This window comes from Nomascus leucogenys, chromosome 9, assembly GCF_006542625.1.
Source record: "Nomascus leucogenys isolate Asia chromosome 9, Asia_NLE_v1, whole genome shotgun sequence".
NCBI lineage: Eukaryota > Metazoa > Chordata > Mammalia > Primates > Hylobatidae > Nomascus > Nomascus leucogenys.
Genome location: NC_044389.1, coordinates 114,059,451 through 114,076,509, shown reverse-complemented (window position 1 = coordinate 114,076,509; position 17,059 = coordinate 114,059,451). Strand labels below are relative to the sequence as shown.

At 48.5% G+C, this 17,059-nt stretch overlaps 1 protein-coding gene across 5 annotated transcripts in view; it reads left to right on the top strand.

The window, feature by feature from the left end:
- Positions 1-17,059, top strand: part of WDR37 (WD repeat domain 37) — a 77,624-nt gene that overhangs the window by 46,325 nt on the left and 14,240 nt on the right. For 4 of the 5 annotated variants that reach the window (XM_030819368.1, XM_012499419.2, XM_030819369.1 and 1 more), the window contains 2 exons: positions 905-1,142; positions 2,753-2,894. In XM_030819368.1, coding sequence (XP_030675228.1) covers positions 905-1,142; positions 2,753-2,894 — 380 coding nt within the window. The remainder of the gene's footprint in view (positions 1-904; positions 1,143-2,752; positions 2,895-17,059) is intronic. The other variant, XM_003280239.4, reaches the window with a different exon arrangement.

Genomic DNA, 17,059 nt, shown 5'->3' with positions numbered 1-17,059 from the left:
GACACCCCCACCAGGCCCTGCCACCAACACAGGGGATTCCAGTTCAGCATGAGATTTGAGCTGGGACAAATTTCCAAACTTTATCAGTTCCAGTACTAGTACTTGTGTGCATATGACATACCTTCCCATACTAACGTGTGTGTGTGGTCTCTCTCTTTTGCTAGAACATAAATTCTCTGAGGGCAGGGGCTTTACCAGGGGTCTTCACTCCAGAGTTCCTACCTGCTAGATCGAGCATAGTTTTGCATGTGTGCATGTCAGAAGCCGTCTGGCCTCTTCTGCACTGTGTAAGCAGCACCTGGGCTGGGGGTGGGGACTGGCACTCTGTCAGCCCCTGATAAATATTTGTTGGATGCATATACAGATTTTCTTACAGAGCTGGCTGTAATGTGTTTGTTTTAGCCTTGGCCTTTGACAGGGGGCTTGATGTTACAAAGGAAAATAGTCTCATGACTATAGCAATAGAATTCTAAGTATATTTTAAATAGGCTCTTGAGAATGAAAATGCTTTTTTGTAATGTGATAAATTACTGATTTTTGTTTGTATTTGGTTAGTTTTAGATTGCATTTCTACTAATAACTGATGAAAACTTAAATGTTGAAAATCATTTTATTTGCCGCTCTGTTGATGCATGGAAATAAATGGTAGTTCAGTTGATGATGTTGTGGATTCCACTTTTTTTCTGTACGAGATGGTCGTAGAATTGATGGGTGTTCATGGGCAGCAGTTATGGGTCAGAGGAGGACATACTCATCACAGTGACCAGCACTGGGCTCCTAGTGGTGGCCATCATGATGGATATGTCCTCAAGAGATTAATGAGAACCATCTATTTTGTAGCTATGTCAGAAGAAACTCAAGATTTCCAGGAAATGTCTTTCTTTTTTGGCCTTCCCTTTGGCAGCAGATATCTGGGGAAGATGAAGTAGAGTGCTCTGACAAGGACGAGCCCGACCTCGATGGGGATGTGTCCAGTGACTGCCCCACCATCCGCGTGCCACTGACATCCCTCAAGAGCCACCAGGGCGTGGTCATCGCCGCCGACTGGCTGGTTGGGGGGAAGCAGGCCGTGACTGCCTCCTGGGACCGGACGGCAAACCTGTATGACGTGGAGACGTCCGAGCTCGTTCACTCTCTGACAGGTGCCTGGGTTCTCTGAGTCCGCCGCTTCCTGGCTGTGCATGTTAGTTTATGTCCATGGGTTATGTCTGACCTTGCCAATTACTTCTTGACCAGAATGAGTCTCTGTCCTCTTGGCTCTTCTGTGGTAATTTTTGGAGATTCTTTCTATTAATAATAGAACTGTTGGTAGCTAAATTTATTTTATCTTCAGGGGTTTTATTTTTTTATTTTTATTTATTTATTATTATTTTTTTGAGACGGAGTCTTGATCTGTCGCCCAGGCTGGAGTGCAGTGGCGCAATCTCGGCTCACTGCAAGCTCCGCCCCCTGGGTTCACGCCATTCTCCTGCCTCAGCCTCTCCGAGTAGCTGGGACCACAGGCGCCCGCCACCACGCCCAGCTAATTTTTTGTATTTTCAGTAGAGACGGGGTTTCACCGTAGTCTCGATCTCCTGACCTCGTGATCCGCCCGCCTCAGCCTCCCAAAGTGCTGGGATTACAAGCGTGAGCCACAGCGCCCGGCCATCTTCAGGGGTTTTAAATTGTAGCATGTAGTATCTAGATATTGGACATATGGTAGTTGTATTAGTTTTCCATTGCTCTGTAACAAATTTTCACAATTTTAGTGTCTTAAAACGACAGGAATTGACGGCCTCATGGTTTCCCAGGTCAGGAATTCTGGGCCCGTGGTAGCTGCTCTTCTCCCTGGGGCCTCAAAGACCTAAGTGAGGGTGCTGCCTGGTCAGGACCTCCCCGAGGCTGTGGTCCTCTTCCAAGTCTGCTGGTCGTTGGAGGAGCTCCTTCCTGCAGCTGGAGTTTGAGGCCCTGTCTTCTTGCCAGCTGCCAGCAGGGGCTCTTCTGGGCATGTAGAGGCTGTGCCTGGCCCCGGGGTCCCTGCACAGGGCATGCCTTTCCCACACAGCAGCCGCTTTCCTCTGCAGCTGGAGCTCCCCTGTTGTTCTGAACTCTCCAACTTCTGGGACCCTTTTTAAGGGCTACGCCAGACCACCCAGGACAATCTTCCCTTTGATGAACTCAAAGTCAACTCATTTAGGGACCTTAATTACATCTGCAAAATCCTTTTTGCCTTATAATGTATCATAATTACCAGAAAGATAATCTCATCCTATTTACAGGCTCTGCCCTAACTGAAGGGAAGGGTGTTAGGCATGTAACGGGTGGGGGTGGCTTGGGGCCATCTTGGGATTCTGCCTACTGAAGTTGCTTCTGCGAATCTGTCTCTAAGTGCATTTCCTGCATGAGCGTTAAAGATTGTATTTGACTGAGGACCCATAGCGTTGTATCATTAGAAGATATTCTAAGCAAAGAATGAAGATTTAAGTGGTTCTCACATTCAACCTGTTAATTTGCCTGACCTTCTAACTGTTAGGGTGAGAAAATGGGTTGTGCACCTGTTTGGTTTTCTGTTCCTTTGACATGGACGGCTGAAAGGACTTTAGCTTCTGAGGGAAAACCTGCCCCACTGTGACCCACATGCTGCTGAGTGATTCCATTAGGTCAGGTTCACATTCTCAGAGAGACGGCTTCTTGGGTTCTTGTGCTGTTGAAAAGCTTCTCTCCCAGTGTGCTCCTCAGGTGATGACCTTGTGTTTTGCCATCTTGGTTACAGGGCACGACCAGGAGTTGACGCACTGCTGCACACACCCCACCCAGCGGCTCGTGGTGACCTCCTCCCGCGACACGACTTTCCGTCTCTGGGATTTCAGGGACCCCTCCATCCACTCGGTGAATGTTTTCCAGGGACACACGGAGTGAGTTGCGGTAGTTTAGACGTCTGTCTTTAGTCATGAAAAAGTTCTGTGGGTTGACATGAAAACTTAATTCTAGCCTTAATTTTCAGTATTTCCAACTCTACTATCTTTCAAAAAAACGACTACCTTTCAAATTCTGCTATTCTTTTTCTAAACATTTAGCTCCATTTTGGCTATTTCAAAGGATCTAGGAGATTAAGAGAAGGCACCCTCCGATGTTCTCTCAAGTTTAATGCAGACAGAATGGGGGAGTGGGTGGAGAAGAGCAGGGCTGCCAGAGCCTGTAGCTGAGCACAGGGGCCGGCCACGCCACCATAGGAGCCGCGGGAGCTGTTACTGCTACCCACAGGGCCTGTAGCTGAGCACTGGAGCTGGCCGTGCCACCATGGGAGCCGCAGGAGCTGTTACCGCTACCCACGGGGCGTCTCCTGGATCTTTTCCATCTAGTTTTTGTTATTACATGTGTCTGCGTGGTATATTCTGGGAGAAGGTACACACATAGACGCGCAAACACAGTGTGTCCTTCTCTGCTTGGGTTTCTCTCCAGCAACTCAAGCGTAAGGAAGGCAGAGTCTCGCTGTTTTGCCCAGGCCAGACTGCAGTGGCGCCATCTCGGCTCACTGCAAGCTCCGCCTCCCGGGTTCACGCCATTCTCCTGCCTCAGCCTCCCGAGTAGCTCGGACTACAGGCGCCTGCCACCACGTCTGGCTAATTTTTTGTATTTTTAGTAGAGATGAGGTTTCACCATGATAGCCAGGATGGTCTCGATCTCCTGACCTCGTGATCCGCCCACCTCGGCCTCCCAAAGTGCTGGGATTACAGGCGTGAGCCACCGCACCTGGCCATGTGAGGTCTTAACAGAACTTTTCAGTTCTTTCCGCGACCACCTCCTTCCCCCAGTCTGGCCCTGCTCAGTCAATGATGAGACCGTCTGCCCAGTCATGGGGGCTGTCTACCTAGAGTGTTCCCTGGTTCTTCTCTTTTAATCTCTGCTCCCCTTTCCCCCATCACGCCCCATTGTGGTCCACTGGCAAGTCTCCTGCCAGCCATGCCTGTGGGATCTTCCCGGCCGCTCCTCGCTCCTCCATACCCCCCTACCTCCCACCAGTGCTGCCGTCCACTCCGACGTCTGGATAAGCAGCGTGCATTGAAAGGTTTATACATGAACTCCAAATATGAAAATCTGTTTTATATGTTTAACGTTAGTTACTAAGTTTTAGATTTAATGTTCAAAATGTTAGTAAGATGTTGGAAAGGAAAATAGGACTTTTTGTTTGTTTGTTTGTTTGTTTGTTAATAGACAGAGTCTCTTTCTGTCACCCAGGCCAGAGTGCAGTGGCACGATCTTGGCTCACTGCAACCTCTGCCTCCCAGGTTCAAGCGATTCTCTTGCCTCAACCTCCCTAGTAGCTGGCATTACAGGCGGCCGCCACCACGCCTGGTTGATTTTTGTATTTTTAGTAGAGGTGGGGTTTCACCATGTTGGTTGGGCTGGTCTTGAACTCCTAACGTCAGGTGATCCGCCTGCCTCGGCCTACCAAAGTGCTGGGATTATAGGTGTGAGCCATCGCGTCTGGCCAGGACAACGTTTTTAAAAAGAAGCTCGAGATTGGAAAGCTAATTCCTTGACTCTGAGGCTGGAACAGGAGCAGGCAGCAGTCACGACCATGTGTAGAGATCTTTATGGCAGCCTGGGTCTGTTCTGGGGGCATCACACACATTATACTGCTTCGTCCTGACATCAGGTCAGTGTTTATTCTGCCAGCTCTGTCAGCAGTAGCCACACTAATACAGACCTCCTGGCAGTCAGTGGCTGAACACAGCACTGTGTTGTTGCTGCATGAGGGTGCGGCAGGTGCTGAGCTGGGCCCCCATGAGCTCCGCCACATGGGCCTGACCCCGCTGCAGGCCAGCTCATTGGTGAGGAAGATGCTGCAGCTCGGGGAGTGCTGCTTCACACGCATGTTAGCTTGGATGTGGTGCTCCCTGACGTCCACCAGATGCAGAGGGGCCCCACAGCAAAGCCCTGGCTGGACCTGGGCCTGCCACCTGGCAACACTGTGCAGGGCGGGGCAGAGGGGCCGCATGACTGCCCTGCTGTTCCTCATAATGAGAATTCACTGGAAGGGCAGTCAGAGGCCTAGAGGACGGGAGGAGCAAGACGGTCTCATTCCTGCGCCTGCAGTGCCTTCTTAAGCTTTTTGCTTAGAAAAGTTTCAAGCCTACATAAAAACCAACAGAGTAGTACAGTGTACTCACAAACCCTTGACCTAGGTTCGCCTGTTGTATTGCAGCACTGTTGTCTCTCTTTACACGTGTACACACCGCTGTCTGTAACACACAACACCCACTACCCCATCACCTAGGTTCGCCTGTTGTATTGCAGCACTGCTGTCTCTACACGTGTACACACCTTTCTCTGAAACCCACGCCCACTAACCCTTCACCTAGGTTCACCTGTTGTATCGCAGCACCACTATCTCTCTTTACACATGTGTACACGCCTCTCTCTGAAACCCACGCCCACTTCCCCTTCACCTAGGTTCGCCTGTTGTTGTATTGCAGCCCTGCTGTCTCTGTAGATGTGTACACACCGCTCTGTAACACATACTTGTATGTTTTCTTTGGCTGAGCCCTTTGAAAGGAAAACTCCAGCATATGCATTTTCTAAGAATAAAGATGTTCTCCTAATACAGTACCATTGTTCAAATAAGAAAATTAGTAAAAATTCTATGGCATCCTTTATCTGGTCCGTATTTAAATTTACTCAGTTCTCCCCAAAATGTCTTTGATACTTTTTTTAGAGCTAGAATTTAATCAGGATTCTCTCATCACATTTAGATATTATGTCCTTTGGCTTCTTTTAATCTAGAATGGTCCTTTCCCTATTTTTTGTTACTTTTTAGGATATTGAGTTTTTTGGTGAAGAATCCAAGCCTGCTCTTTTGTAGAATGCCCCTCATTCTGCATTTTTCTTATGACTTCCTTTAAAGTGCCCCTCTGCTGTGCTATTGGTGTGCTGAAGCGCTCCTGCGGTTAAGATGGCATCTGCAGGTCTGCCTGCCAGAGGTGCTCTCCTGTTTCAAATAGTGAAGCGACACTATTCCACGGATGTTAATTCCCCACTGACCTTTCCTCGGTCCAGGGCCTCAGCTCATTGTTACGTTGAGTCCTGCAGAAGGGGATCTTTGTAATTCTGTCTACACTGGTTAGTTGGCACTGTGTTTTTTGAGTGTTAGCGAGCATAGACACCTGCACTTTGTTGGTGTTAGTGGTTGTGATCCCTGTGGTTGCTTTGGTTTTGGCTTCTGAGTGCCCCCCCACCACCCCACCGTGGGACCTGCAGGGCCCTGAGTGCCACCATCCTGGCACAGCTCCCTGCCCCAGGCTAGGACAACCCAGCAGCTCTCACTGCATTGACTCTGGTCATCTGTATGGAGCACAAAAATCTGTCAGAGCTTTGAGAATTGGGTGAAGGAGGGTAGTTTTGTGTCTAGAGAGCAGGGCAGCTTCCTATGTGCTTCCGATATGGGAGTTGCAGGGATAAGCCAGTGTGCCCTGTGGTGCCCGTCCCCTTTGAGGGCAGGATGGAAAGGCCGAAGAATTCTGTCCAGAGGAGGACGCAGTGGAGCCAGGGCTTGGTGAGTTGCTGGTTTGTGCCAGGCACTGTTGGAGCCTTGGCATCACCCCAGTTCAGAGAGAGAAACCGAGGCATGAGGAGGCCAGGTGGTTTGCTGAGGGTTTGGCTCTAGGGGGTCATTCCAGAGCAGTCCCTCCTGGTGCCTTCAAGGTGCCTCTTGTGTTATTTAAGACCCTTCTAGTCCTGTATTGTCTCTGTTCAGTTGCCATATTTAATTGAAAGATTTTATTTTTGTTTTGTATAAAAAGAAAAGTTTTTGTATTTATATCACCAGAGTTGATTGCAAGTGCATGTTTTCGCTTCTAAGGCTGTTGCAACCGTGTGGTCTTGGCCATTTGACTGTGAAGTGTAGTCAATGCTGGTGGCGTCTTTAAAATACCTGCTTAGGCGGGGTGTGGTGGCTCACGCCTGTAAGCACTTTGGGAGGCCGAGACAGGCGGATCACCTGAGGTTGGGAGTTTGAGACCAGCTTGACCAACATGGAGAAATTCTGTCTGTACTAAAAATACAAAATTAGCCAGGTGTGGTGGCACACGCCTGTAATCCCAGCTACTTGGGAGGCTGAGGCAGGAGAATCGCTTGAACCTGGGAGGTGGAGGTTGTGGTGAGCTGAGATTGTGCCGTTGCACTCCAGCCTGGGCAATGAGCGAAACTCCAAACTCCGTCTCAGAAAAAAAAAATCTGGTTAATTTGTGGTACATTTTTGCAGCTAGTGGATACATGAAACAATGATTGTTTTTTAGACAGCTGTACTTATGAAGAATGTAGTAACTGTTATGAAAGAGTTCTTATTAATGTGGACCTATGAATACAGTTTCCTAGGGTTTATGTCTTTCTATTGGAATCAGGTGTGGGGGTAGAGTAAGGTGGAGTGTGTAATTCCCGTGTGCCCTCTCTCCCACATGGTCTTCCAAGCTGTAGGCTATGCTTCCATGCACCTGAACCGTGGGGGTGAGGTGAACGTGGACCAGACCCTGCCTGGGCCAGGCTTACTCAGATCGTTTATGCTTTCTTTTTTCTTACTCAAATTATCATGAACTAGCATATCTTGTTGATGTGTACATCCAAAAATACGTTTTGAAAAGATCTCTCTTTGGTGCTAATTTTGTTGCTGTGTCGGGGCGAGTCCGCTGGGCTCTTGGACATTCAGCTTCCCCTCACCGGCTTGGCGCTTCCTCAGCTGTGCTCATGCAGGATGAGGGTTTGGTCAGCAGGTGGAGCCGTGGATGCCTTTATTGAACACAAACTCTTCTTTCCTGACATCAGATCAGCTGTAAGCCTGTACACATGCCTCATAATGAGAAAAGCAGGAAATGAGTCATATTACAAAAATGTTTCATCTGTGGCGTCTTCTTAGTAACGCTTGCGTTTGTCTCTGGCATGGGTTTTGTAGGTTCGAGCCAATAGACAAATAAAACCTACAGAGTGCATGATCCTTACAAATGTGTAGAGCTGTGCATCTGTGCCACAGCACACCTGGGTGAAGTCCTAGCAGTGCGGGTTTAGTTCTTGAGATGTGCATCTGCGCCACAGCAGAAGTGCCGGTTTAGTTCCTGACCAAGATGTGCATCCGCTCCACAGCACACCTGGGTGATGTCTGGAGTGAGGGTGTAGGTCCTGAGATGTGCATCTGCGCCACAGCAGAAGTGCCGGTTTAGTTCCTGACATGTGCATCCGCTCCACACCACACCTGGGTGAGGGCTGGAGTGAGGGTTTAGGTCCTGAGAGGTGCATCTGCGCCACAGCAGAAGTGCCGGTTTAGTTCCTGACATGTGCATGTCTCTGTTCAGTTGCCATATTTAATTGAAAGATTTTATTTTTGTTTTGTATAAAAAGAAAAGTTTTTGTATTTATATCACCAGAGTTGATTGCAAGTGCATGTTTTCGTGCCACAGCACACCTGGGTGATGTCTGGAGTGAGGGTGTAGGTCCTGAGATGTGCATCTGCGCCACAGCAGAAGTGCCGGTTTAGTTCCTGACATGTGCATCCGCTCCACAGCACACCTGGGTGAGGTCCGGGGTGCGGGTTTAGTTCCTAAGAGGAATGGCCAGGTTGTGTGTGTTCCATTTGATCACTTGTTTGGGACGTTCTGAACATGACTTGTAAGAGCACACCCTGGGTCTCCTGCCTTCCCTGCCACCATGTCATTCTGAGAGACCCTCTGCTCCGGGGGATTCTCTGCAGTGGCCACGGCATCGCCAAGGACATCCGTGAGCCTCCGATGCGCGTCCAGCGTGTTAGCGCCCCGACCCACGGGGCCTGGCACCCTGATAGGTGAGAATGTTCACCCAGGGCCGGCCTGAGGCATACAGGACTGCCTGCTCATCCAGGAAGTAGCTCCGTCGGTTTTCCAGGGTGATCCTGAGTCCTTTTCGCTAGTTCTTTTCCTGAGCATTGAAAGCAAAAGTCAGACGTGCGTTCTTAGGAAGTTTGCTGTTCTTGTTGATGTAGGCTGAAAAGTTGTATGCAGGGTGTTTTTAGTGATATCTCTTAAACAGAGGCAGTATTTCTTCAACATATGTGACTAAAAATACCCTTTCTCACGTAATTTATATTAACATGATGTGGAATGTGCTTTTCAAAGTTTTATCTTAGGGCTTATTTTCACTTGTAGGAACTCAGCATAAATTCTTTAGTATAGTATATTAGAATCTAATGTCTTTTGTAATGTAAATAACTGTCTAGTTAAGGTGAATTGCTGTATATTGGGTTTTCTTAAGGCAAGAAGTAGCTCTAAAGGCTTAAGGGTAACTGGCCCAGTTTTGTGATCCAGTTTCCAGGAGAGATTTTTCCCCACTTTCATTTTTTTCTTACTGTAATCCTCATACTTTTACTTGCATTCTGTGTCTTTTTGAAAGACTGGAGTTTGAGTTCTACTGCTTCACTGTAAGAAAGAAAAGCGTAGCGAAATGGGTTCCCTGAAACGTGTGGTCGTTACCTTTGCTGGATGGGGATGGAGCTCCGTGCTGTGAGCTGCTGAAGGCTTTGGTCCTACGTGTTTAGAAGGACCAGTCGCCTTTTCCTTTTGAGGTGTCTTATTTCTTTTCACTCTGTGTTATGGCATCTCTGTATTATAGCAGGAATTTTACCATGATAGTAGTTAGTTGGCGTAACTGTATGGCTGTTTTTATTTGACTGTTTGTTAGTGACCCAGCGTGTACTGATTTATATGAAAAGCAATTTTAGATACTTCATACAGCAGAAATATGAAGTTGTATGTGTTGTTCTTAGAAATAATAAAAAGGCTTAATTTGAAAATTTCAGTGTGTCACAGGAATTCAGCTGTTGGTGGCTATTTCTGTCTCTTTTTCTTTCTTTCTTTTTTTTTCTTTTTGTGAGACGGAGTCTCGCTCTGTTGCCCAGGCTGGAGTGCAGTGGCGCAATCTCGGCTCACTGCAACCTCCACCTCCTGGGTTCAAGCGATTCCCCTGCCTCAGCCTCCCGAGTAGCTGGGACTACAGGCACGTGCCTTGGTGGCTATTTCTTATACCTTGTTTGATTGCACTCTGTAGATTGATGTTTTTTTACAAATGAAGGTCTGTGGAGCCCAGCCCTGGCCGAGCAGGTCTGTTGGTGCCAGTTTTCCAACGGCACATGCTCACTTCCTGCCTCTCTCTCACATTTTGGTCATTCTCACAATATTTCTTACTTTTTCATTGTGATTATGTGAGGATGGTCAGTGACTTTTGCTGTAACTGTTATAATTGGTTTTGAGGCCCTGGGAACCTTGCCCATAGAAGACAGTGAACTTAGTCGATAAATCGTGTGTGTTCCGACTGCCCCACTAACTGGCCATTCCTTCGTCTCTCATCTTCTCCTAAGGCCTCTGACTCCCTGAGTGAGACACAACACTATTGAAATTAGGCCAATTAACATCCCTACAGCAGCCTCTCAGTGTTGAAATGAAGAGTTGCGTGTCTCTCACTTGAAAGCTGGAAATGACGAAGCTTAGTGAGGAAGATGTGTCGAAGGCAGAGGGGCTGAAAGCTGGGCGTCCTGCACCGGACAGCCAGGTTCTGAATGCAAAGGAAAATTTCCGGAAGGAAAGTAAAACTGCTACTCCAGTGAACACACGAATGATAAGAACACGATCCTAATGCTGATATGAAGGAAGTTTGAGTGGTCTGGATTGATTAAACCAGCCACAACATTCCCTTTAGCCAAAGCCTAATCCAGAGCAGGGCCCTGACTCTTCAATTCTGTGAGGGCTTAGAGAGGTGAGGGAGCTGCGGAAGAACAGCTGGAAGCTGGCAGAGGTTGGTTTATGAGGTTTAAGGAAGGAAGCCGTCTCCATACATGAGAGTGCAAGGTGAAGCAGCAAGTGCTGATGGAGAAGCTGCACCAAGTTCTCTGGAAGAGATGCAGCTGAGATCATTGATGAAGATGACTGTGTTTAATAACAGATTTTCAGTGTAGACAAAGCAGCCTTCTGTTAAAGAAGATGCCATCTAGAACTTTCCTAGCTAGAGAAGTCACTGCCTGGCTTCAAAGGACAGACGATGCTTTTGTGAGGGACTAGTACAGCTGGTGACTTAGAGTTGAAGCCAGTGCTCATTTGCCATTCTGAAAATCCTACGGCCCTTAAGAATTATGTGAAACCTACTCTGCCTATGCTCTATAAATGGATCACCAAAGGCTGGATGGGAGCACATCTGTTTACACCATGGTTTACTGAGTATTTTAAGCCTATTGTTGAGGCCTACTGCTCAGGAAAAAAGTTTTTTGTTTTTTTTTTTTTTTTCAAAATTGTCCTGCTTATTGACAGTGCACCTAAGGGCTCTGATGGAGAGGTACAAGGAGATGAATGGTGTTTTCATGCCTGGTAACACAACCCCCATTCTGCAGCCCATGGTTCAAGGAGTCATTTTGACTTTCGAGTCTTATTATTTAAAAAATACACTTCGTAAGGCTATAGCTGCCATAGATAGTGATTCCTCTGATGGACCTTGGCAACGTCAATTGGGCACCTTTGGGAAAGGATTTGTCTTTCTGGTTGCCATTCAGAACACTTGTGATTCATGGGAGAAGGTCAAAATGTCACAGGAATTTGAGAGATGTTGAGGGGTTCAAGGCTTCAATGGAGAAAGTCACTGCAGGTGTGGTGGAAACAGGAAGATAACTAGGATTAGAAGTGGATCCTGAAGATGGGACTGAATTGCTATAATCTCATGATAAACTTGAATGGATGAGGAACTCCTTCTTACGGATGAGCAAAGAAAGTGGTTTCTTGAGTGGGAATGTACTCTTGGTGAAGATGCTGTGAGCATTGTTTAAATGACAGCAAAGGATTTTGAATATTCCATAAACTTCAGTAGTAAAGCAGTGGTAGGGTTTGAGAGGACTGACTCCAGTTTTGAAGTTCAATTGTGGGTAAAATGCATTTTTTTTTTTTGGGGGATGGGAGTCTCGCCCTGTTGCCTAGGCTGTAGTGCAGTGGTTCTATCTCGGCTCACTGCAACCTCCGCCTCCCAGGTTCAAACGATTTTTCTGTCTCAGCCTCCCGAGTAGCTGGGATTACAGGCACCTGCCACCACGCTTGGCTAATTTTTACATTTTTAGTAGAGACAGGGTTTCACCACGTTGGCCAAGCTGGTCTCAAACTGCTAACCTCAAATGATCCACCTGCCTCGGTCTCCCAAAGTGCTGGGTTTACAGGCGTGAGCCACCATGACCGGCCCCAGTAAAATGCTTTTAAACAGCATCATATGCGGTAGAGAAATCTTTTGTAAAAGGAGGAGTCAGTTGCTACAGCAGACTTCATTGCTGTCCTATTTTAAGAAATTGTCCCAGCCTTCAGCAGCCACCACCCTGATCAGTCAGCAGCCGTCAGCATCGAGGGAGGACCCTCCACCAGCAAAAAGATTATGACTCACCAAAGGCTCAGATGACTATTAGTGTTTTTTAGTGGCAAAATCTGTCTTACTTAAGAAATGCACATTGCGTTTTTAGAGGTAATGTGGTTGCTCACCGAACAGACTACAGGATGGTGTGGCTATAGCTTCTGTGTGCACCGGAAAACCAGGCAGCTCCTGTGATCCACCTTACTGCAACCTTCACCTCACAGCGTGCTCTGGAACGAACGGAACCCGCAGAAGCTCCAAGATTGCCTGTGTTTGTCCTAACCACCAGGAGCTGCAGCTGGAAGTCAGTGCTTTTCACCTGAACTAAGTTCTTTTCTGTTCATGTGTTTTTCACCCAGCAGTGTAATTCCAAAGCCTGGCCCTCTCCTGGCTGCTGCATTCCCTTGCACACACCCAGGGGGGTGAACCCACACCAGGCCGTTCCAGCGTGGGCCCTCACTGTGCAGACTGTGGGTGAATAGACGTGCCTGCAAGAGGCTTTTGCTGTCATGACATTTGCCTGTTTAGATCTCAGCCTCAGCCCTCAGACCCCCCTCAGCACACCGCAATCCCGTAGAGTTTTCCTCCCCTCCCCATTTCCCTTTGTTTTGTTTTGTTTTTTTGTTGTTGTTGTTATTTTGGTTGCTATAAAAAGGAGCTGACAGGCGAGGCGTCACTGGCCATTAAGCCTCCTCTGTGGGTGGCGGGTGGCTCTGCCTTGTGCTGGGCTGGCAGTGTTTGCAATGCGGATAAACTTCAGCATTGAAAAAAACAGGAGATCATCTCAACATGGATGCAATATTTGAGGATGCAAAGTTTTTTGTTTTCTTCCTTTTTAATTCTTTACAAACGATTTTAACTTTATTCCCAAAATGTGGTCTTTGGTGCTTTCTTGTAAAGAAAACACAACACACATGTAAGCAAACAAAATTTTAAAAAATCAGTTGAGAAATTACAATGATCACTTTGAAGTGATGACATGTTTGTGTGCTTTTATTTCCAAACACCTGGGAGAGAGATTTGGTACTAAACACTGAGTTCTAGATCGTGTGCTCAGAAAGGTAAACACACTTTTGCACCTTGTGTCATGGTGTTAACAGTTTTCTTTATGCTTTTAAAGGGAAAAGTTTGGAAAGTGACATTTTTAACTGGATGATGTGCAGGCGTCAGCTTGGGTGTGGGCCTCTGGGTGCTGTGCAGCCAGCCGGCCGCCTGGGAGGTGGGCGCTGGAAAGGCCGCATGTGGTCTCTAAATCAGTCTGCTTTCCCTTTTCAGATCTGCTTTCTCTTTGGTGATGGCTTTGAGGCCTTGTCTGTGGGAAAGGTGGAGAGCCAGCCATCTACCAGGTGGTGACTTTGTGGACAGCAGGGCCCTGTGGAAGGGCCTCTGGGGCGGAAGTGACGTGGAGATGAGGACGGCCTGCAGGCTGCAGGGGCCTTGGAAGCACACCTGTGTCTCCTCTCAGTGTTACATCGCATACCCATATGCCTGAAAGCTTGGTGGTTGTCTTTTTAATTAGATTACATTAGAGTACTTTAACAAAATGTTGTATGTATTCATGGAGTGTGAGTGCAGTTTTGCTACCTTGACGTACTCCACTCAGGTGAGGCCAGGGCCTTCAGCGTACCCCTCGCTGGAGTGACACTCGTTGCACTCACCAGGCAACCTCCTGTCATCCACCCTGCCCCGGTTCTCTGCTCTGTCCATCAGTCCTGTATCCACCCCACCCTGGGTCGTCTCTGCCCTGTCCATCAGTCCTCCCGTCGTCCCCCCTGCCCTGGGTCATATCTGCCCTATCCATCAGTCCTCCCGTCACCCACCCTGCCCCGGGTCTCTGCCCTGTCAGTCGTCCCATCACCCACCCCGCTCCGGGTCTCTGCCCTGTCTCTCAGTCCTCCCGTCACCCACCTCACCCTGGGTCTCCACCCTGTCTGTCAGTCCTCCGCTGTCCTGTGTGCACATAGTTTTGCTCCCACTTGCCAGTGAGGACACCCGCTCTTTGTCTTTCAGTGTTTGTATTGTTTCACTTAAGAGAATGGCCCCCAGTTCTATCCATGTTGCTGCATAAATTAATAAGGGTGATTTTATTTTTAGGAAGTGTATAGATTTATATAAATACAACTCTTAATAATAACTGGCTGATATCCAAGGTTATCATAAAACCGAGGCTAGGGTCACTAAGGACTCCATCTGTCGCCCGTGACAGCTTTTCGGAGCTTTGGTGGTTGACCTGAGTATGGTGCAGATTCCAGAGAACCGTAGTGGGCAGCCGTTGGCGGGAACAGGACCTCACTGCAGCAGTCGTGTTCAGGGGTGGTCTTGGGTGTTTCTGTGTATTAGTTAGTGAATGCTTTGTCTTGTGACCACAGAAACTGCCAAGGAGACATTAGCGGATACAGTGCGCAGCTGGGCACACCTAGGCCCAGTGGTTCTTACTGTGCAAAGGAGAATCCCTGTCTCTTACCAGCAGAGCAGCGCTGTCCGTGCCACCACCTGCAGAGCTGCTGTTCCATCCTCCCCTCTCAGTGTCCTGTGGTATGAACCTAACAGTAACTTTCTGAGCCAGTCCCTTGTTGATGCATGTTTTTAAATTTTTATTGGTTTATTTTTTTGAGACAGGGCCTCACCCTCTCGCCTAGGCTGGACTGCAGTGGCATGATCATGGCTCACTGCAATCTCGACCTCCTGGGCTCAAGTGATCCTCCCACCTCAGCCTCCTGAGTAGCAGGGACTACAGGGCTGTGCCACTACTCCCTGCTAATGTTTGTATTTTTTGTAGAGATGGAGTCTCACCATGTTGCTTAGGCTGCTCTTGAAATCTTGGTCTCAAGTGATCCTCTTGCCTCAGCCTCCAAAGTGCTGGGATTACAGGCATGATCACAGCCTGGCTGCCTATTGATGCATTTTAAAGTTGCTTCCAAGTTAGAATATTGTTTTTAAAAGTGAGAGGAGATTTAGTGTATCTCTGTTTTACCCTTTTAAAGTTCCTCATTTAAGAAGGGCTACTCAGGAACTGATAAATAAGGACTTAAGGAAATGATTGCATTTGAATTGCTCTACTCGACAGCTTTGTTTCGGCCTGTAGATTCTGTCACTTTTCTTTGAGATGACTGTGAGACAGCCATCAGGCTATTGACACATACTCAAAACTTCCTAACTGTGAGGTACTTCAGGACAGACTCCGGAGACAGGTGCGGGTGTCTTTGAGTCCACAAGTCAGCAGAAACCAGCATGATATGCAGAGCGGGCAGCATGGGGAGGGGTGGCTGCCTAAAGCGTCAGCTTACGTTTGGAAAAGATGGTGGTGACCATGCTGTGTGCGTGCCCACTGCAGAGCCAGGGCCCGGGTGGCATGTGAGGGTCGCCTGGCAGCCTTTGATCAGCATCTGCGCTGTGTGCACTCAGCCACCCTCAGCCAGCTCTGTTTGAAGTCCCTGCACACATCTGAACCGCGTGCACTCAGCCACCCTCAGCCAGCCCTGCCTGAAGTCCCTGCACACATCTGAGCCGCATGCACTCAGCCACCCTCAGCCAGCCCTGCCTGAAGTCCCTGCACACATCTGAGCCGCGTGCACTCAGCCACCCTCAGCCAGCCCTGCCTGAAGTCCCTGCACACATCTGAGCCGCGTGCACTCAGCCACCCTCAGCCAGCCCTGCCTGAAGTCCCTGCACACATCTGAGCCGCGTGCACTCAGCCACCCTCAGCCAGCCCGCTTGAAGTCCCTGCACACATCTGAGCCGCGTGCACTCAGCCACCCTCAGCCAGCTCTGTTTGAAGTCCCTGCACACATCTGAACCGCGTGCACTCAGCCACCCTCAGCCAGCCCTGCTGAAGTCCCTGCACACATCTGAGCCGCGTGCACTCAGCCACCCTCAGCCAGCCCTGCTGAAGTCCCTGCACACATCTGAGCCGCGTGCACTCAGCCACCCTCAGCCAGCTCTGCTTGAAGTCCCTGCACACATCTGAGCCGTGTGCACTCAGCCACCCTCAGCCAGCTCTGTTTGAAGTCCCTGCACACATCTGAGCTGCGTGCACTCAGCCACCCTCAGCCAGCTCTGCATGAAGTCCCTGCAGGCATCTGAGCTGCAGGGTTTCTGGTGCTCAGCAGCAGAGCAGAGAAACACTTCATTTAACACCATCTTTGGAGAGCACGATGTTCCAGAGAAGTGATTTCTCCAATGATCCCTCAAGAACCAACACTTTGTAAAAAAAGACTATTTCGTGTGTGTGTGTAAGAGAGGGACACACCAGTGCTTTAGGAGTGTGCACGCACTGCCACGCTGCCTCCCTGCCCTGATGGCTTCACAGGCCGGGCGTTACCGTTTGTCTCTGCCGTGTGTTTTGTTTCAGCTTCTCTGGAAGTCAGTTGTTGCTTTTTCCCATTTTTGTGCTGGTTTCTAACGCTGTTTCTCACTCAATCCCACTGATTTACTTACTGCTCCTGAACATTCTAAAACTGATATGTAGAAATGAAAATGACCCTGAATAAAAGACTAAGGGCCATTCCTATGAAGAAAGAACATGAGTGCATGGGCGTTAGGAATTTCTTCTGTATACCAGAAGGCCGTGCTGCAATACTAGCCAAGAGCGTGTATTTGGAAAATACGTCTGTATAGGCTCCTGCAGATGCAGGAGTTGTAAGAAACAGTCTCTGTCCGTAGTAGCCTTGACATTCTAGGATGA